At 33.9% G+C, this 22,285-nt stretch overlaps 1 protein-coding gene across 3 annotated transcripts; it reads right to left on the bottom strand.

Annotated features, from left to right (window-relative positions):
- Nucleotides 1–4,649: 4,649 nt before the first annotated feature.
- LOC144965772 (succinyl-CoA:glutarate CoA-transferase-like) lies at nt 4,650–21,942 on the bottom strand. Of its 3 annotated transcripts, none has more exons than XM_078901458.1 (14): nt 21,798–21,942; nt 20,400–20,496; nt 19,617–19,683; nt 18,983–19,056; nt 18,446–18,531; nt 17,350–17,400; nt 15,750–15,870; nt 13,889–13,980; nt 12,620–12,763; nt 11,571–11,666; nt 9,422–9,493; nt 8,605–8,708; nt 7,362–7,464; nt 4,650–6,533 (listed from the first exon to the last, which is right to left on the bottom strand). In XM_078901458.1, exons 2-14 carry the CDS (start codon nt 20,488–20,490, stop codon nt 6,309–6,311), a joined length of 1,326 nt encoding a protein of 441 aa, XP_078757584.1. In that variant the 5' UTR covers nt 20,491–20,496; nt 21,798–21,942; the 3' UTR covers nt 4,650–6,308. The 3 variants fall into 3 exon arrangements, with proteins under 3 accessions (XP_078757584.1, XP_078757585.1, XP_078757586.1); XM_078901459.1 differs by having other exon boundaries at nt 21,880–21,921; XM_078901460.1 differs by lacking the exon at nt 4,650–6,533 and having other exon boundaries at nt 7,146–7,464; nt 21,798–21,932.
- Nucleotides 21,943–22,285: the final 343 nt, after the last annotated feature.

The raw sequence follows: 22,285 nt of genomic DNA on the forward strand, positions 1-22,285 counted from the left end.
AACAAACCAAAAAGAAAAAACCCAAAAATATAGATGACACCGTAGACTTGTGCGCGATCACGAGTTCCATACAAAGCTGTCCTGTCAGAAATTTGCGATTGCAACTTTGATGCGAGTTCGCGTTTTTTGCAACTTTTGCCGCTTTTTGCAACCGTGGTGCAACTTTGATGCTTTTTTGCAACATTGGTGCAACTTTTGCGGAAAGTCCACTAAAAAAAGGCTATTTTTCTCCAAATCTCGTAAAAATATTGTGTACCGGTGCCGGTAACTTAACCCTATTTACATACTTGGGGGCCAAAAAGGAGGGGTGTTTTTTATTAATAAAACAGTCAATTTTTGACACAGGGACCTGAAATTTGGTGACTTTTCCTAAAATGATAAGGTCCATGACCATGCCAAATTTCATGCTTCTCACGTGCATAATTTACTCACACTCACACTGAGCATGCTCATCTGGAATTTGAGATTTTCCGATTTGGGGTCCAAAAATACTAGAAAGTATGATTTCCTGATTTGGGGTCCATTGGCCCCCAGGGCTTTATAGAGAAAAATACTAAAGATTTCAACAGAGGAATGCTATTTCTTTCATTTCATTCCACAATTTTCTATAATAGTAATAATAATAACAATAGTCATTTTATTATGACAATAATAAATATAATAATAATAATAGTAATAATAATAATTATTATTATTATTAGGATGATGATAATAAATAATAATAATAATAATAATAATAGATAATTTTAATTATTGTTATTATCATTATCATTTTTTCCTTATTAGTTTAAATTTCATGCTTGTAGTGAACAAATGATAATGAACTGTGTTGAATGTGGTCTTTGTGCATGGTAGTAGTCAATTCTGTCATCAGTGTGATCATCATGTTGCCCGGTGTTGTCCTGTTATGCGAATACATTCATTTTTATCTATCCCCTTTGCAGTTTTTGATTTAGTGCAACTTTTGCCATTTTTTGCAACTTTTGGTGCAACTTCCTTGATTTTCTGGTGCAACTTTGCACACTTTTCAGTGCAACTTTCTGACAGGACAAAGGGAAAAAACTGTGGAAATTCTCTACATGGAAATCTCTACTTCACACTCAAGCACGGTTCGGCATTAAGTACGCTTATGCCCTCTCCCGATGACTGTGCTTAAAGCCGACATGTACTGTACTACTTCATTACTACAACAACTACTACTACTACTATTACTACTACTACACCACTACTACTACTACTATCACTACTACTGCTATTACTACTACTACTACTATTACTACTACTAATGCTACTACTATTACTACTACTTCTACTACTACTACAACAATGTCTACAACGACTAATACCACTGCTACGACCACTACTACTCCTACCATTACCTCTACCACTACTACTATTACAACTATTGTTATTATTACTACTACAGTAAAGAATAAAATATTGTTGTTGGAATTTCGTTTCTTTTTATTTATCATTGTCATTCATGTGCATCTTTGTTTGTTTTGTTTTTTCCCTAATCATTTGACCATGTAAACGTTAGCTATTTTAGGTGACATTTTTTAAATTAACCCATTCTTAACACGCTTCTCTGCCACCGAGGTTGGTGTAGCATGCTAAGGGCTTAAAATCAATGTTCTTTCAAATAGTGTACCTACTTCTTTCTACATTGTCAAGTAGTCTGGTATATATTTCTGCTTTTTAGTTGTTTTTAATGAAACGAAACAACTTAATGTAGCTTTTAAACCTATAAGAATTCATATTTATTGTGAAAATTAGGTTTTGGGGGTTACAAAAGCACGCAAGAACATGCATAAATGTCGATTTTATGGCATAATCTACCTTTTTTTTTTGGCATAATATTAGCATAATTTCGCAAAAAAAATGGCATAATTCCACGGGGACAGAATTAGTGTCTCTTAGAATAGGTATGGCAAACCCTCTTATCGAGTCATGGCTTTATTGGCAAACCGAGAATTTTAACTCAAATCGTCTCTCTCTTTTTCTCATTTTCAGTCCGTCAAATAAAACGTTTTTGGTATCAAATTAAATCTCAAATCTTCATCTTTAAAAAAACGTTCATGCTTTTTTCATATGATTTGCCGTTATTTCATGGCTTTGAGTTGAAGAAGAGGAGTAAACTTCGATTTTGGAACCGGCGCTCCGCTACTCGATCACCGTAACTGACGGTTGTCTTTTCTCTCCGCTCGGCTGGTCGCGTCAGCGCTATTAATAGTAACGTCAATGGCTGCATCCGAAAGAAAATTGAACAAGCTTTCATTCGATACCAGATTCGCATTTTTTCAAAGGTTGAAGTTTCAAGTTAAAAACTTTAAATTGATAAAAAAATTGAGAAAAATTTGAAAATTTGGACGATTCTGGTATCAAAAGAAAGTTTAAAATCTCAGCTTTAAAATGATGTATACGAAAGCAAGATTAATAGCTTTGCGTTCACCAGCCAACTGAAAACGAAACTACAACTACAACATTTGCCGTATTCACTTCACTCATATGCCGGCTCAGGCAAGGGGCACAATCGCTGATATTTCGTAACTTTACGTTGAAATTGACAATTTTGGCTTTGTCAGCTACTTTAGGGGCAAATTATTTCTATTTTACTTAGAGTTGAGCTCAGAAAAAAAATACACATATTGTTTATAAAAAGATGTGTATTGTTAGAAAGTTACAGAGGTCTGGTTTGAATATTTATGAAAATACGGCATTTTGAAAACGGACAAAAGGTTGCTTTCAAAGAAGGACAAATTTTGGCGATTTTCTACAAATTTCGAAATAACATATCTTTTTTAATTTTTAACCAATTTTAATAATTTTTATACCATTTTAATCAGGAAAAAAAGTTCTACCTGTTGAATGCAACTTAAAGACAACAATTATATAATCTAAATTTGGGTTTTCCGTACCTACTTAGAATTTCTTTGAATAGCTTACAGATCTGAACAAGCAATAAATTAATAAGGCAATAGTTATCACAAGGATTGCTTTAATTATATATATATATATATATATATATATATATATATATATATATATATATATACAGTGGAACCTCCCGATAACGACATGCCACGGGACCGAGTTTTTATGTCGTTATCCGGAGGTGTTGTTATTTAGAGGTTTCCAAGATGGCGGACAAAGTGGGCGTGGTTAGGCCCGCGGGACCAGTTTTTATTAACATTGACAAAACAAACAAAACATTGTAGTGTATTCCTCTTAAAGGTTTCTTGTGCGTGTGTCTGGATGAGACTTTTAGGTGATCTGAACTGAATACACTGATAGTGTGCTCCTGGAATCTACATCTGTTCCCCATTTAAACCATTCCCCTTTGTCTTACTTTTTCTTATGTCATTTCAATTGTAAATCTAGAATGTTTTTTACTATCCAATTTTCTTCCTTTTTACTGGCGCTGATATGACATAGATGTGTCACAGGCGCTGTAAAACCCTTTAAAACAAACAAAATTCCTCCCCCTCCTCCCACAAAAACACTACTACACTACTACTACTACTACTACTACTACTACTACTACTACTACTACTACTTCTATCACCACATAATATCACATTTTCCAAGATTTTGTGTTTACTTGCTTACACTTACATTTATACCTTGGTTTTTATTAATGCATATCAGCCAAGATTCGTCAAAAAAAAAAAAAAAGCTGCGTTCTCATTGGTTCAAGCAGGAATCGTTTTTATAAACTTTGAGTACTCATACTCGGTAATTTTAGTATCAGATATCTACGAAAACTGCCGAAAATCGCCAAACTGATGTCGTTATTCGGAGGTTTTATCAAAAAGTGCGTCGTTATTTGGAGGTTATTTTTACTGATCTTATATAGAAAAAAAATCGGGACCACGGGTCAATGTCGTTATCAGGAGGTTGTCGTTATTCGGAGGTGTCGTAATCGGGAGGTTCCACTGTATATATATATATATAAACTAGAAACTGTCAGTATGGTTTTTATAAATTAAATGTGGGTTATAAAATTAACTCATCGCACCGGGAGAAACAACTCACTTGTCAACATTAAAATTGATCATGGATATATTAATTCAGTTCATATGAAAATGATTCACTGACTGCAGTGCTGAAAAAAGTCTTACTTCCATATAACTGGAATTTAAATTAATCAAACTAGCAGACGTCAGTCAATCAGTTGGGAGAGAAAATAAACAAATAGTTGGTTTATGAGAGTGCTCCACACGGACAAAGCACAATCTAAAAGATATAATATAGTATATAATAAATTTGGGCTTGTGAAACAGCATTTTCAAAAAGTCAATTTCGGTTGAATGAATTTTTTTTTCTTCAAATCTACAGTGAAAACCGCATAAAGCCATCACTCTTATAGTCAACTTTTGCTTAAAGTCAGTAACTCTTGTTGGTCCCAAAATTTCTGTTTTCCATTGATAATGGATAAAGTCAACCTTGCTTAAAGCCAACTAATCTTTCTGGTCCAGCAGTGTTGGCTTCATCGGGATTCCACTTTAATTTTATTTTTATTTTTTTAAAATATAAAAATGTCCTTTCAAAAATCCACAGTGACAATAATCAGAGGCATTGAAAGAACTTTGTCAAATTTGATATAATCCAGAGGACTAAATCATAGAGAGTTGAAGAAATGTCCTATATTTTTTTTTTGTATTAACCCATTGCTGCCCGGGCATAATCTGAAAAAATGTCTCTCACTGACCATGCAAGGGGAGATAACTCTTCCAAATGTCATAGTACACTTCATTAAAAAATTAATTGCAAGAATGTGAGGCATGCTAGAAACAAAATAAAAGCTGTTTTGGAAAGAAGAATGAATGGCCTTTAATTTGATGTATTGTTTTTGACTATTGATTCATATTTTGATTTGAAAAAAAAATGTTAAAGTGAAAAATATGTAATAATATTAAAACACATGAAACCCATTGTCAATGTCATCAAAATGCGCATCCAACTCAACCTCAATGTCTGATTCAGTGTCTGAATGAGTACTATCATCATTACTATCCATTAAAAAACGTTGATCACGACCGAGAATTGAGTAATTCAAACGCCATTCCAGCAAAAAAAAAAAAAAAAAAGGACGTTACCACAACCGATTTGGTCGACGAACTTAAAAAAATCGCAGCAGACAAACGAATTGAGATAAAAACAATCGGGAAACGGCTAGTTTCGCTTTTACTCTTTCTCTACTTTCGTTTTTCAATTAAAAAGAAGTGGTTCTACACACATTTTTAATATATGGATTCAATGACACTGGGTACCTGGCGGGCGATATCGGGCGATCCGGACATATGCAGATGTTTTCTGAGCGGGCGATTACGGGCGATTTGGGCGGCAATGGGTTAAATTGGTTAACACGACACTGATACAAAAAAGAAACTGTATCAAAGTGAAAAATCTTGAAAATGCACCCATCTCATTTTTGTAAAGAAACCGGTCCATCATTCAGGGGACAAAATTTTTTTAAAATCATCTTCCTTGGTCCCTATTACATCCACCTATATGGAATATGCTCAGATTTCTGGACATTGCACATATGTAATATTCCTCAAAAAAATAAAAATATTTTAAAGTTGATATGCAAATAATGTCTGATTATTCAGTATTGTCTGGTTATTGTTGTTCTTTACAAGACAAAAAGAACAGGATAAATACAATTCACCGGCAGTATATTTGTAAAGTCAGCAAAACATGAGATGACTATTATTGTAAATCTTAAATATCTGTGATGTGTCATTCTTTTATATTTCCAAATAAAGAATTTATAAAATGTGTATAGCAAACAACAGTAACCTTAATATCGAGAACAAATTTACTTGATTCTTTCCCTTACATTGAGTTTGCTTGCATGTATATGCTGAGATCTTTTTTTTTCTCCTATTAGGTATCCCAAACTACTGCTGTTAATAGGTATGGTCTTTGGTTGGTAACCGAAAGGTACCGAGTTCGAATACCCACTGTGCTAGTGTGGCCTTGAGCAAGTCACCTCGCCCTAGCTCAGTTTGCGCGCTGCACTGCAGCAGATGCCTAGGTTATTTCAGTCTTCCCTTGGTGTAGAGCCTAAAGACAAATTTCCCCTATGGGATGAATGAAGGGAAATTTTATTTTTATTTATATATTTTTAACCTTGGTTCTAAAGCATTGTTTGAAAGTCGACATTAAATTTGAAAGATAACCTCGATGTAAACTCAAAATTAAATATGTATCAAAAATCATATAACTTTTTTTCTTCCATTTAATTTCTAACATTCATTTTTTTAATTTACAAAATTGACTATGGGTGATAACAAAAGTCCCTATGAAGCCAATTCCTCAATTATATTTCGTTTATTTAAATCTGAAATAAGTTCATCTGAATAGCCCAATACTTCTTTAAGTGTCTGACTTGTGTGTTGCCCTAAGAGAGGTGGTGGTGTTGGTTTCACAGTCTTTGTATCACTGTATCTTACTGCTGGCCCAGGCACCCGAATCGTGTGGCCATTTGGATGCATCATCTCTTGTATAAGACCATTGTGAACAACCTGTTGGATTTCAGTGTAAAATCGTAAAAGTATAGATTAAAAGTCAAATAATTAACAGTAGTGCTTATTTATCAACAAAAGAAATACATAACACTCAAAACTTAAAAAGACTTCATACTTCATACTCTGAGGGTATCGAGTTCGATTCCATGACTGTATGACTTTGAGCAAGTCATCTCGGCATACCTTATATTGGGCAACTAAATAAAGGCTGATGCCTGGGTTATTCCATTCTTCCAATAGAATATTCCCCACTGTTAAATTTTCCCATGGAGATGAATGAGAGGAATTTTATTTATTTAAAAAGAATCCTACTTCTCTTCGGATGAGCAGTAAAACATTTATTTGCCCAAGGAATGTTAATGTTAGACATTAATTATTTTTTTTAGAAATGTAAAAATGGAAGAAAACAAATCATTATTTATCATCCACATCCCTTTTTATTTTTGTAACTTGAAAGGGAAGAAGTAAATGGTTTAAAATTTGCATGTATGGTAATTGGTAATTTTCAAAATATCAGCGAAAAGTACAACAAAAATACAACAGAGGTGATTTATTATTCCTATATATATCCTGGAAAAGTTAGGAAAACGTTTATGAAAAATGTAAAGCATAGGACATTAGAACAAAGCTATACCATATCTAAAGCATCAGCCTCTGAAGAATGAATAAACAATCGTCTTCAGTTTCAACAAAAAAAATTTTTCACAAGAACAATGTGCCAATTTCGTCAATCAAAGCAACTGGACATCATAATGAACATGAAGTTGATGAGAGAGACAACTTCAGGAAATGAAAAGTGAGAAATGGAAGGAATAAAATCCCAACCTGAGGATAAGAGAAAGTTTGCTGCATGTTGTTAATGGGTCCATATGGTATTCCAGATCCGTCTAATATTTTTGACCAATCATCTGTTGATTTTTTACTAAATCTGTAAAAAAAAAAAGATATAAAATAAAAAATTAATATCGCCTATACTCTTACTTTCATCCTTGGAAATTAAGAATAGAGTAATAGAATTTAAGGTAAAATGAAAGAAATAAATTAGTGATACAGCCCATCCTCCCTTTTATCGAAACCATTAAGACTTCTGTAAAGTCTATAATATCATAATTTGGATTTATCAGAGTAGCCGTTTAACAGTGACAAGAGTAATAACAAGATAACTTAATACAGTGTAATGCAGTTGTCGAACATGCATTTGACAAATTCACCGGTTCAACTAACAAGGACAGAATTCCCGAATTATGTCTTTCATTGTCTAAGTAAAATTTTCACCAAAAAAGTTGATTACTGTGAGTGGAATCATTCATTTCCTTGTGCACCACTAACAACTCACTTTTCATTATTTTTTTAAAATGTAATGTGACATAAATGTGTGGTCAGTCCCAGGCATAGCCGTCTTAAGTACCACAATTTGTGAGTATTTATCACAATATGCTGACACACTAATGAAAGAATTGCATTTTGGCACCTGACAATGCCATGCTTATCTTTCAATTTCATGTGTAAACAAAAGCCTCCCCCCCTCCTCCATTATTGCTGTTTCCCCCCACATCTTACCATGCTATCCCGCGTGTCATGTTGTATGGCATGGTGGTGTGTGTTTTGTTATTCTAAGCAAATAACTTAGGAGTGAATGATATTAAATATTTTGCCAACAAAAAGACATGAATCTATGAGATCAGGATATGCTAACATTCAGCTCATATTCTTGTACAGAAGGCTACATCACAGTTTGTGTCTCTTGTCTTACAGCTGTGTTCACGTATTCGACAAACTTTTCTCGCTGTCCCATGAAGTTCATGAAGGTCCTTGAATGTGTGTTGCACTGTATTAATACAATTGAGCTGAATTACATTAAAAAAATAATGGTTGTATCCAGCAGTAAAAACTTAATTTATTCCGGGGGGGTTTTTTTAACTAAAAGAAAGTTTATGTTAAATATATTTGTTGTTTTTCCATTTTAAGTTAGGTTATTTTCACGTGTAATATCATTTTTTTAAAAATCTCAGCATGTAAATAAACTTAAATACTGGAAAGAAATCACTCAATCATGGCAACAACTCACATATCGTATAATGTGCTGAGGAGACTTTCTCGATGCTCAACCCTCAGCTCATTTGTTGCATACTTTTCATCATTAAGCTCTTTCTCTTTCTCTTCCCCGATGAGCTGGTGATAAAAAAACATTTTTAAAATGAATATTTTATAAATGAGACATGTGAGGTTTAAAGTGGAATCTCGATAAAGCCAGCATCGCCAGACCAGAAAGATTGGTTAGCTTTATCCTTTATCAATGGAACACACTCTGATAAAGAACAGACAATTTAGGACAATGAAGAGGTGTTGATATTAAGCAAAAGTTGACTTAATGTCCATTCTGCTGCATTTTCAATTATATTCACAGATTTTCTCCCCCAAATTCAAAGAACATTTTCTGCTAATTCTCACTTCTAAGTGTGACTATTGTAGGAAAAACTGGATTGTTTGTATGTGTGAGGTAAGGGTGTATTTGTGGGTGTGCATACCTATATGAGATAAGATCTGCTGTAGCTCAAAGTGGAATACAGTTAACTTTACAAACTTAATTACCTGTGGGGTTAAAAATCCTTTGATCTATCTGACACAATTTAGACAATTGAATTTTATTCCATTGCAGGCCTGGATACAACAAAGTCATCAGGACTGATTTATAACCTCTATCTAGGTTGCAGTGTATGTGGCTCATAGACCCGAGTGACATCAACTTCATTCCATCTATACCTGAATGAAATTTAACATATGACACTTTAATTCAACATTTTCTATGGAAATGCTTATTTCTTAAAGACAGTGTTGATTGATCAGTTCAAATACCCTCCTCACTGATAAAATCTGATATTTACCTTAGTTAAGATGCGGTATTGAGTGTCATTCCCAGCTCCAACAAGGATGTAGCCATCTTTTGTTTTAAATGCCTGAAATATGTAAAAATAAAGGCAATAAGGGGCAAGAGAATATAAAACGTTGCACTTCCACCAAGAGGGAGCAGGGGCAGCTTTGAGTCCCACTGTCAGTATTTTCTTGAGCTAGAAACGTATCCTCTATTGCTACCTTTGCAGCACGGCATTGCTGTCGACCCCTGGGTTATCATGGTATTTTCAAAGTGTTGTCAAAGAGTAAATTCCACGGATCTTTCTCAAAAATCTTAATACCTCCTCCGCTAATATCTAAAATCTAAAAAAGATTTCACATACAGTGCAACCTCGATATAACGACATCGTCGGGACCGGGAAAACGTGTCGTTATAGAGGGATGTCGTTACAGAGAGGTTTCCTATGTGTGTATATCAGGAGGCGTTTTGGGTCTTGTGTAGTGAATGTATACACCCATTTTCCCTCTGTAGTTTATCCGGGCTTGGGACCGGGCAATGAATGGAGAGTGCACAAAGGATTTATAAACAGTCCAGTGTTGACCTGTCACAGGCATTCATTGGGTGAAAGGCGAGCCTTCTGATTGGTGAAAGGCGAGCCTTCTGATTGGCTGCGGTGTTGTACAAATGTGACTATTGATTGGCTGAAAAAGAAGCGTTTTCATTGGCTTCAATAAGAACTAGCTCTGGGCTTATTACGAGTAGACAACATACATAGAATGGAAGATACCACTTGTAATAGTGACGAACAATTTCATGGTAGACAAACACCTTCAAGGTTTGTCGGATCAGAAATGTCGTTATACAGGGGTTTTGCTGAAATGTACGTCGCTATAGAGGGGTTTTTATTACTAATGATATATAGTAAAATAAAATGGGACCTGAGTACCATGTCGTTATACAGGGAATGTCGCTATAACGGATGTCGTTACATCGGGGTTGCACTGTAGCTTACATAGAGGTAAACAGGAAGTCAGATGGTTATCCAATGAAATTTCATAAAAATAGAAATTAATTCAAAAGTGAACCTAATGCAGTAAGTATTTGATCTTTTAAAAGGCAAAAATACATATTTTATTACTGTGGAAAACTCCCAACTTCAATTCAAGTATAATCAAATTATGCAGGTGGAAAATAAGATGTAGACAATTTTGATCTAAGAAAGATAATCACAGACAATTTCTCCGTCACAACTGATACCTCTACCCCTTCCCCACTGAGTCACAATCTTCAACATGTCTAATATGAGGTTAAACAAAATAAGCATATCTTTATCTCTACATTTGAATTCAAACCAATTGCTTTTTAAAACTTACCTATCGTTAATTTATTTAAACTGAAAACTTATAGAAATGTTGTCAGTTGGCTCTGATGGAACTCCAATTAATGATAGCGAGCATGAAGCCCTTTTTTGGAGAAGCAATATTTAGGAACACCACGGGGCCAGACTGTCCTCTAAATTTTGTAAACAAAGAGTGGCTATGCCTTACTTAGCCAGATATTCTTTAATGTAATAGGATTGCCACGAAAGTGGCCTTGAGAAGTGAGCAAAATATATACTTCTTTGTGAAGAATAAAATATCAAATCAAACTTCCATCTGGTAGTTAGACAAGAGACTATCAAATGTCTCTGTCATGTAAACAAATGAATGTTGTTGATTTTATTATGAACTGCTTACGAAATGTGAGCTGAAATTGAAAGATCTATAAGATGTAGCACAGAATCAGTTTAAAGAAGGTCTAGAAAACACTTTACAAAAGCATAAAAACGAAAAAAAGAAGGAAATGATACAGCTATGCATAAACTCCTTGTTGGCCTAAGTGGCAAAGAATGTAAAAATATGTGACCCATCGCCTCAATTAAAAAAAAATATATATGAACCTGCTGCCAGAATGGGATTTTATTGTAAAGATGACCAGAAATGATAAGTTTTCAATTTTGTCACTTTAAGAAACTATAATTCTCCTCAATAAATCATATAAACTTAACCTGTCTCAATTTTGTGGACCACGTATTCAGCAATAAGCATCTAGCTAACCCCAACGTAATACCAATTTTAGGTGGCAGGTTAAATATTCATAAAAAACAAAGGGATCATCAGCATTGTAAATTGTAAACCTACCTGATACGGTACAATGCTGGCGTGCGCTGTCCCATATCTCTCAGCTTCAATACCACAATTCAGGTAATTAGATGCAATATTTACAAGAGATGCAACCTATCAACAAAAGATAAATAAACATTAAACAAAGTCACTGACGATGTCAGTGTCAGCAGAGACCAGTTTACCTATATTTTCAAACTACAACTGAAGGTATTATTGAGAACAGTCCACTTCAGCAGTTGAGTTCAACAAACGTGTCATTTCATTAATTGCAGTAATATACTTTTATCTTTAAGCTGATGGCATCCTACATGAATGCATATATCCACATACAGGAACAGATCCCTAAAAATTCAGTTTTTATCCTGGAACCATTAGAGACTCAATATTGCTACCAACGAAAAAAAATGTATACAGCACACGTTTAGTACGTTCAAAACATCATGAGAAATATAAATGCTAAAGATAATTGATCATTTTTAAAAAATCGTTTCCTCAGAATATATATATGGGATTAAAGGTGTTATATGTGAAACTGTTATTGTGTTATTGTTTAGTTGCAGTGATAGTACTAGGACAACACATTATATTTTTAAAGATTTTTAAAAGGACAGGAAAAAAAAAGAAGTGGAGACAAACAAGAAGCAACGAAACAGGAAATGAAATTAGAGATCAAATGTTATATAAAATGTAAATGCCTTAATGCTCACAGTTTTTAAAAAAATTAAACATTAACATTTTTAAAAAATGGATTGTTACTTATTGTTAACGCTTCATAGTTAAATAGTTGATGAATTTCACAAAATTTGACCAATTAGAATGAAGGTAATATAAGATTTATTAAAAATCTATTTTGAATATGAAGTTTTTAAAAAATTGTGAATTGGTTGTTTGTATAATTTCTCAGTTACTGTTATAACACTTACGATAAATAACATTATATCACTGATAACTGGATATGCCACTTCTTCTTCATCGCATGACTATTGCCAGTAGTGTCGAAACAAATTTGAGCCATTGTATTAATAATAACTTGCATTTATCCAAACAGACATTTACATACATACATTTGTGGAGAGAAGATTGCAGTCAATGTGCTGACCCCGTCCAGTTTTCTGCCGTGAGATGACAGAAGCCAAAATGGCTCCCACTGCATACAATCCAGTGGACAAATCTGTCATTGCCACGCCCACTTTACAAGGTTCGCCATCCTGTTTGGATGATGACACAAGCAAAAGATGTTTTTAAAAAGAAAAAAATTTATCATATGGATACTTTTCTTGGGCAAATAAATTATATGAGCGTTAATAAAAGTTTATACGATCTTTGAAAATACAGAAAACTTGAAATTTGTTGCAACAAACAAAACCAATGCAAATAAAGACTTAATGCAATTATCATTCAGATTATTTTAAAAAATATGCATGTGATTTCACAACTATTTATTTCATATTCAATCCATCTTTTTTTAACCACACGTGTAGAATAGAAAAGTGTTTGGTTTATATTCTTCTTCAAGTTTGATGTCAACCCCAGGCTTCGGAGGCTTCATGAGTCATATCTCTCCACAGATCTCTATCTCCCGCTGTTTCTGTCACTTCACCAGGTGACTTTCCAGTAAAAATCTTCTTCATTGTCTTCCCCTAGAATATTTACCTTGGATTTTGCTGCCAAAATATCATACTTTCTCTTCCGCGCAACGTGTCCAAAGAAACTCAGCTGTCTTTCTTCTATAATCCATAGCAACATTCTTTCCTTATACATTTGTTTCAGGACATCTTCGTTTGTTTTATGTGCAGTGTATGGAATTCTTTGCATGCACTACATTTCAAATAACTCAATGTTTTGCCTCACTTCTTTGCTGATGTTCCAACTCTCATGTTCAAACATCACTGACCAAGCATAAAATTACAATACCATGATTCTTTTGAATCGCATGGTTTTACTACCAAGTACATTACTCACAAACCATAGCTTTTATGGTTCATACTATGGTGTGACAAATGGCGAGTCTTCCTGTATTTGTCAATATAAATGAAGTGTGCTTGGCTAAGAAGCTCACAACATTGCCATCCGGAAATATAACGGACCAGCACACAAAACTATGTGTAACCTTGAGCGTTTATAGAATGATAAATACCGTTTAGTGAGAACTACTCATACAAATGGATGGCAATAAAACAATAACAAAGACCTGAATGACCTCAACTTCATTCTATCTATACCAACCTCATTTCGAGAGGAAAACATTAAACGCACATGAGGGTAAAATAAACTCCTGTCTCAAATGGTGAAGATCTCTTATTGTTTTTCTACTTGTCCATAAATATAGTTACCTTGTTGCCTGTGATATGCATGAGACCCCCTGTGCCTGATATGATGACGTCATAGCCAGGTCGAGTTGCATCCTTTCCTGTTTGACCATATCCTGTGAATTGATTTAACCTTATTTAGTTTTATACTTGTGTTATCTTTATTGATTAAAAGTAAAACATCTTCCGAAAATGACATAATCTATGACCTAAATGACTGTTCTTGACTTTTAAAAACATTTTGTATGTCATTTACTGATGTCAAGTGGATTAAGCGATTAATGAAAATGTCATTTTTATTGAGCTTAATTTTTTGTGAGCAATATCCACTAAACATGCTCAAAGCACTTTACACGGGGTCGATGGCCAACAGCAACACTTAACATGTAGGATGAGACGTGATGCCTGTTAGGCGATATTACATTTTTTTTTCAGACAGACAATGCTGTTGATGGCCAGGTACTCATTTTACACCTGAGTATGGTGAGAGAATGTGAGTAAAGAACCTTTTCCAAGGACTCAACTATGCACTGAATGAGGCTCCGATCCAAAAGCGAGTGTCAAACCACAAGACCACATAGCTGCATTGTTTTATTACCATAAAAATAATTTTGGGGTTGCTTGAAATAGTATAACAATAGATATTATTTAAATAGTACTTAACAGTGTTGAAAAAAGCTCATAGCATTTATAGTTTATCTCTTCCCTGGTGGACAACGGACATGTAATACATTGGACGACACAAGTAGCCAGTGAGGTGCTTATAGATTTTTTAGACAAACACATTGATGTAAAAAAAAAACAAAAAAAAACAGGGGCTCCTCCAAATTTTTACACCCGTCTTCGATAGTACAAGGAGAAATGCCTTTAACAAAGACATAATCCCCGACAAACTGTTGAGCGAGACAACTCATAAAACCCATTGATCCCTTGGCGAGCTTTGCCATTCTTGAATTCTGTTCACTGGGGGGGGGGGGGGGGGGGGGGGGGGGGGGGGGTTGAATGTGATAATGTGAAATGTCACTAAATCTAAACTTCATTAATACTAGTTTCCATGTAATTTTTGTACAGTATAACCTTTCAAAGGAACAGCAGTTTTCAAATACAAGAGGAGCATAATCAAAATGACATAATTATTAATTTGTCCTCTCCACTCTGACTTCCCGGTTGTGGGCTATCTATCAATAATATTGCTATTCACCTCATGCCAGGAAAAGAAATTCCACACTTTGCCTCACTGGAGAAATACTTGAAAATTTTCCTCATTGTGACAAATTTGCATGTTTAATCCATATTGTTATCAGTTTTTTTTTAATGAATTTAGAAATCTAAACAGGCAGCTACGCTTCTGGCTTTCAACTATTAAAATGTAACAATTGTTTATGTCAAGTATGTACAAAGTGTACAATTTGCTGTATCATTTTGAATTCAGGGTGGCAATGTTAGTGAGTAGTGCATATGAATCTTGTGAAAAGTAAACCCCTGATCAAGTCTGTGGGAAGTTAAGTGATCGTAATTCAAACATAATTCACTGTGTATAATACTGTTATTATAAACCATGTACTTGTTCACTCATCCCAGACCCTTCGTTTTTTATAAACCGTAGAGAAAAATCCCAAAGTATGGTACTGTAACCAGTGAAAAAAAAAATCGGCTTAATGTCACTAACAATTCAATGTTCGAGACAATTTTCAATAAAATCCATCAGATAGTTGTGAAGATATGAAGCATGAGTTGTGGAACAGACCATAGTGCTGAGCCATTGATGACACAAAATAAAAAACAACAACATAAACAAAGTTGACTTTTTTAAACGATAAGGCAAAACACTAATATAAGACCCAAAATCTTTGACAGTTTATTCTATAATATTAAATCCACACACCAGTGATAGAGCAATAGATGAGATGAGGAAACTCGGCACTCAACTCAGGATATCCTAATCCCATTTCAGCCATTTTTCCCGGGAGGTAGTTTTCTATTAGGACATCACTCACTTTGGCCAACTAGGAGAATGATTTGAAATAAGACAATTCGATTAAAAAAAAACAAAAAACGAAACAAAAAAAAAAAACAACAACAAAAAATAATAATAAAATTTAAAATCTCTGTCGTTTTTCACAATTCATCATAAGATACAATCACTTAATCTTATATTATACTATCAATAACCCATCAAACAAATGCCTGAAGTTGACAGGAGTTACTCAAGTTATCGGAATAAAGTGGGTTAATAATCTTGTCCCCAGAAAAAAAGAGTCTTTAAGGGAATAAAAAAACCAGGCTTCCCTGGACTACAGTGAAATACACCATCCATTTGGATCTTTCAATAAAATGGAGAATTAAGTCTTTGAATTGGAGCACGGAGCCAAACCTCCCTGGACTTCAGTGAATCCACTTGGTTATCTCAATAAAATGGGGATTGTAGTGAGCAAATCACATCTTGTTAAAGAGATGAAACAGTACTAATATTTTCAAGAAGGCAAAATCAGGTCTTAAGAGAGATAAATAGTCTTAAATACCACCTACTCTAATAATAATAATGGTCCTTATTATTGTTAAAACAATCGTCAATTTTCATCACAAAGTTTCCACAGCGGAGATAAATCAAACAAAAAAGTCTAGACAGGAAAAAAAGTTTGTTGTAGCAAATGTTCTTTTTATCAGTTATCAGTAGTTCTTTACTTCAGTCGACCTCCCGGGAAAACATATTTTTCTGTCCAAAGAATCAACTTTTGTAGCCCCCCCTAGTAGGACTCTCACCTCATGAATCATACTGCTTAAACCATAGGCATGTCTGGTAAAAATATATGTCTAATGTAGGTCGCTGGATAGTCTCTACTCTATTGGATGAGTCAGGCTGGTTGGTCACATCAGTGTAAATAAAAAAGGTAGATACATTAGTGAGTATACCCACGAGTTATTATAACTGTCAGTTTGCTATCGCTTGTTTCTTATATATTTTAAAATTTTCTTGAAATAATGAGAAGAATAACAAAAATTGAGACAGTCATGTATTTATTATTTCCCTCAATTCGTTACAAGTCTGCTCGTTATGAGGGTGTTCCATTGTATTCCCAGAATAAAAGAGCAATTTAACAATTACTCCTTAAAGTTTGAACATGATCACAAAGGTCAATTATTCACTATTGTTTCATATCAACTCAATCAAAGTAGCTAAGAACTTTACTTTTACAATTTATTATATGTTTGGTTAACTTTTTTAAATTTAAGGTAAACTATGATGTCAACTGATTCATTAAGAAACTAATTATCTAAAATCCATCCACTGTTAGAAATCTGAATGATTAAATTATGTAAGATTAACTACAAATTTTTGATAAGTAATCCGACAGACAGTGAAACTTTGATAAAGTCAACACCGTCAGACCAGAAAAATTCGTTGACTTTATCCCTTATCAATGGAGTGTTGACTTTAAACAGAATCCACAGTATTTCATAATTCATCATTTGAGTCTGTTTACCTCTTTAATAATTTTGATTCCTTCTGGCTTTTTCAAATCAACAGCAATACTCTGTAAAAAGGAAAAACAAAAACAAACAAAAATAACGAAAACTCTTGAAAGATAAAAAGAGTCAATACTGGAATTTTTCTTTAAACATCCTTTGTCGAATGATTACCATCCTTCTACAATATTAAAGACAGTGGAAAACAAAATCACGTAAAAAGCTTAAATTATACTGACATTCAATCATCTCCAAGTGACAAATTTCAATAAATCATATTTTCAACAACAAAAAAATCACTCAAATATAGTTAAACTTTGTGGCTGCAGCAATGGTGCTAAGATTATTGTGTGTTCTGCTGTGTTAAAACAAAAAAAAGTAAACAAATTTATTACATTGCACCAGAACACAATGAAAAAAAACATGTATTGAAAAGTAAAAACAAGCTTTCAGAAACAGAATCCCCCCCCCCCCCCCCCCCCCCCCCCCCCCCCCCCAAACCAAAATAAAACAAAGAAAACCCTCGAGCATTTATATAGCACAATTTCCTCAAAACATGCTCAAAGCGCTTTTTGCTTTTTAAGGGATCCTTAGCCACACAACACTTTACATGTAGGACAAGACATGAGGCCTATAGGGTGATAATCTATTACAAAGACAATACTGGTAATGGCCTGGTACTCATTTTACACCTGAGAACAATGAGAAAATGTGAGTAAAGAGGAATTTCAAAGGACTTAATCATGCACCGCTCTGTAGTCCTTCAGAGTCATTCAGCCCATGGAGCCGGAGTTTATCCTGGTTTCTGTAGCATGAAATGGACAATAGCAATTACTTGTATTCCTTTGGATAGGACGCCAATCTATCACAAAGCTGGGTGAACAGGGGGGTCCGAAAAAATATCAACTGCACCCGGGGTCGATCTCTGTCCCTTTATGTGTGAAGCGAGTGCTCTACCAACTGAGCTATCGGGACCCCCAATGCACCGCTCAGAGCGGGACTTAACCCTTGGACCTCTGATGGCAAGTATCATATCACTAGATTACATAGCCACACTATAACAGAATCATTTTTTTAAAATTACGATAAATTGCATAATAATTTGACGTATACCTTTTTATTTCTATTCACACACAAAAAATAACAACTTTCACTCCCAACAAATGGAGGTCCCCAAGTCCTGGTGTCATCCCCATGACCTGGAAACAAAGACAGTCGTTATGACTTGATTAATTATGAGAAAGACCTTATGGCAATTTGAGGATAACTGAGGCTAGTAACTGTTTTACAACTTAAATACTGGGGATCAATTCATGTTAGAGTGTTTCAATTCAACTTTTTGACATTTTTTATTGCGGAACAAAAGTAAATGTAAAAGAAGTCATTTCATTTTCAATTCCGCCTGCAATAGATTATATGAGATATTTTGGTTCTTCATAGAAAAAATCAATACTCTGATTTGAAACCCTTGACCTTCATGGAAGTGATGTATCAGATGATTTTATAACTTAATTATCAAGACAAACAGAGCAGGAAATGTGATTTGACAAAAATGATTAATTAAAGTCAATCTCAATAGTATTATGCGAATAAAGGGTTCCCGGTTAAAAGTGAACGAGAAAAAAAAAAAGTTTGTAAATTAAACATTACCTGGTCGCTCTACTTTAATGACTTCTGCCCCCATGTCACCGAGAATCATTGTACAATAAGGGCCAGCCAGCACTCTGAGAAGAAATGAGAGCAAAAACCAATAAGATCAAAAACAAATAGAACTGTTCTGTCCAGGGAAATGGGAATTCAATTTGGGTTACAATGTGAAATTGAATATAAGCTTTAATTCAAGAAATGAAAACAGATAGTGTGGATGTTTCGGGTTTCCCCTTTGTCAACAAAACAGGATGAATGAAATACTACAGACGAATGAGATAATATTGAAGTGTTTCATTCATCCTGTTTTGTCGATAAAAGGGAAACCTGAAACGTCCATATTATCTGTTGTAGTTTATGAAATTGAAGCTTACATTCATTTTCACATTGTTATTTATTTCTTCGAGCTTCAAGCAGCAACATTTACATTTCACAATGATGCCAAAATAAAATACAACACTTATAGTATAGTGGGTGTATACACAGAGACATGCCACACATACACACACACACACACACATACACATTCATTTGACCCTTGCTACTTTGAAAATTATACACAATCATACTCGTATCAAATATGTTCAATACATTAAAAATCTGACGGTTATCAAATATTTATCAATATATCATTTACCTTGTAATGTCAAGAACTCGAATGCCTTCCAGTGGTCCAGTTGTTGCGTTTGATGAATATGTCTTGGCTAGGTTTTGAAAAGATAAAAATAAAGCAATGAATAATTTCAAATAGACTGATGGGATTTTTTAAAAAATCATATCTAATAAATATAAAAAACGAGATAGGTGAGTTCAGAATGTATACTGATGATCTATTAAAATGACAAATTATGAGCAAGTACATCTATAAGTTAAAATTTTGAAAAAGGGTTTGTGAAACAGTACCGCCACAAGCAGAATGGGATAGGTGGGTTCAGAAGGTATAGTGATGATCTATCAAAATGGCAAATTACGAGCAGGTACATTTATAAGTTAAAATTTTGAAAAAGAGTTTGTGAAACAGTACCACAAGCAGAGAGAAAAATAGATAGGGAAGCATCCCAAAAACATCAGCCTACATCGACTTCAGACCTCCTAATTACTGGTCAGACATGCTCCTGTTACACCACAGAGACTACCCAAATAATTTAATGGTCCCAGCTGTTGATGTAACCTCTATGATGTAGCCTAATGGTGGAACGTCTGACCAGTAATCAGAAGGCAAGCTGATGTTTTATTTTTTTTGGATAACATATGATAATACTTATCGTTTGATTCTTTCTAATTAACCAGTCTCAAATAAAAGTAAAAGATATCTGGACTTAGGCCTCCCTTCCTTTTCATCCATGATATTAATCAGGCGTGTAAAAAGAAATTAAAATTTATTGCAAAAATAATATATTTATTTCAAAAATGGACATACCAGGCCATGCATTCTTTAAAGTCTTGAAGACATGGGTTTGATGAAGATATGGTCTGGTTTTGCAAAGACTCCACAGCTGCTTCCCTAACATAATCACCTGATGAGAAATTGAATGATGCTGTAAAAAGTTATTATTATTATTATTATTATTATTATTATTATTATTATTATTATTAAAACAGCTACATTGGTTTCCTGTCGAGTGGAGAGCTGGGTTCAAGATGGCCTGTATAATTCTCAAATGTATTCATTATGGCTTACCACCACAATTCCTAATGTCATTGATATTGGAGTACAGGCCACGCCCAGCTCTCCACTCCTCACAACAGACCACTTTAGAAGGAAAAATGTCCCCCCAAAAAATTCTCGGAATATGCATATTACTTTGCAGCACCTTCAATTTGGAATTCTCTCTCAGTCTTCACCGGAAGCGCTCATACTATTGAGTGCTTCAAGTCTCGTCTGAAGACAGAATATTTTAGATTAACTTTCCCTTAATATGTCAAAATATGATCTTTAATTTTCTTAAAATTCTCATATCAACCTTTGTCGAGTAAAGCTCCATTGAACACGTTAGGTGGATATTGGTGATATATAAATTACATTTGTTTATATATATTTATTATTTTTTGATTATTATTATTATTTTGATTATTATCTCATTATTATTATCAAACTTATTATTTATTGTTATTATTATTATTAATATTAGTATTATTACGATATTATTATCATTATTATTATTATTATTATTATTATTATTATTATATAATTATTATAATTATTACTATTATTATCATTATTATTATTATTAATTATTATTATTATTATTATTTTTTTTTTTTTAAATTATTATTATTATCATTATTATCATCATTATTATTTTATTATTATGATCATCATCATCGTCATCACCATAACCATCATTAATACTTTTATCATCACCATCATCATCATTAGGCTGTCGTAATTGCCAGACATGTATGTCAATAACGATGAATGATTATTGCCAGGCTTTTTATTATAAGCAGAGAGTGTCTGGCAATAAGAAAAGGCCAGTCTTTTTATTATCGTAGTGTTTTTATACACCTCCCATGAATATAAAATCTTCTCCCCAAACTTGAGGTGTTTCTGTCCGGATTGTATCCAGTGGGTAGAAAGAAGACCAAAACAAACAAAAAGGTGGCGGAGCCAGGATTCGAACACACAGCGTCGACTTTGACAAGCCTTCTAAGACAGACGACTTACCAATTCCGCCACGACATCCACATGAATGTCGTATATAAATATAAAAAGTAAAAATTTTAAAAAGCAAAAGAATGGCTCAGAATGGCGTTGCCGTTGTTATTAATTTATTAATAGACAATAGACGTTAGATATCTATCTGTGACGACTCACTCGAAGCCGAGTCCGTACCAACAAGGCAACCTCGTCTCTTTTGCTGTCAATCAATCTAAACTACCAAAGGAATTATAATTACAGGATACAGGAGTTTTCCTACAACCTCCGTTCTTTTTCTTTTTGCTTGGTGAAGAATGAAGGTGAAAAAATGTTGATTTTAGCCGAATTGCTTTCTTTTAGTAAGATAGTTTCAACCGTTAAAAAATGCGATCGTTATTTCATTTATTAACCAAGTCGCACATTTGTAAATTTATCATAGAATTAAACGAATGAGAATACGTACGAAGCCTAAAAAGTGTCCACCAATGAAAGCATTCAGCGCCATTTTGTTGTTGGCTGAGAATGTAGTAATTACCATTCATTCGGTATCTGTGTCAACATAACGACACAAGAAAAACATATCAAAATCCACAATAAAATGTTTCAGAACTGTTGCGTATATTTATGGCACAACGAAGCTGTCAAAAAATGAAGTTAGAGAATGT

The sequence above is a fragment of the Berghia stephanieae genome, chromosome 2, assembly GCF_034508935.2.
Source record: "Berghia stephanieae isolate SIO BIC M18660-M18661 chromosome 2, UCSD_Bste_1.3, whole genome shotgun sequence".
Classification (NCBI taxonomy): domain Eukaryota; kingdom Metazoa; phylum Mollusca; class Gastropoda; order Nudibranchia; family Aeolidiidae; genus Berghia; species Berghia stephanieae.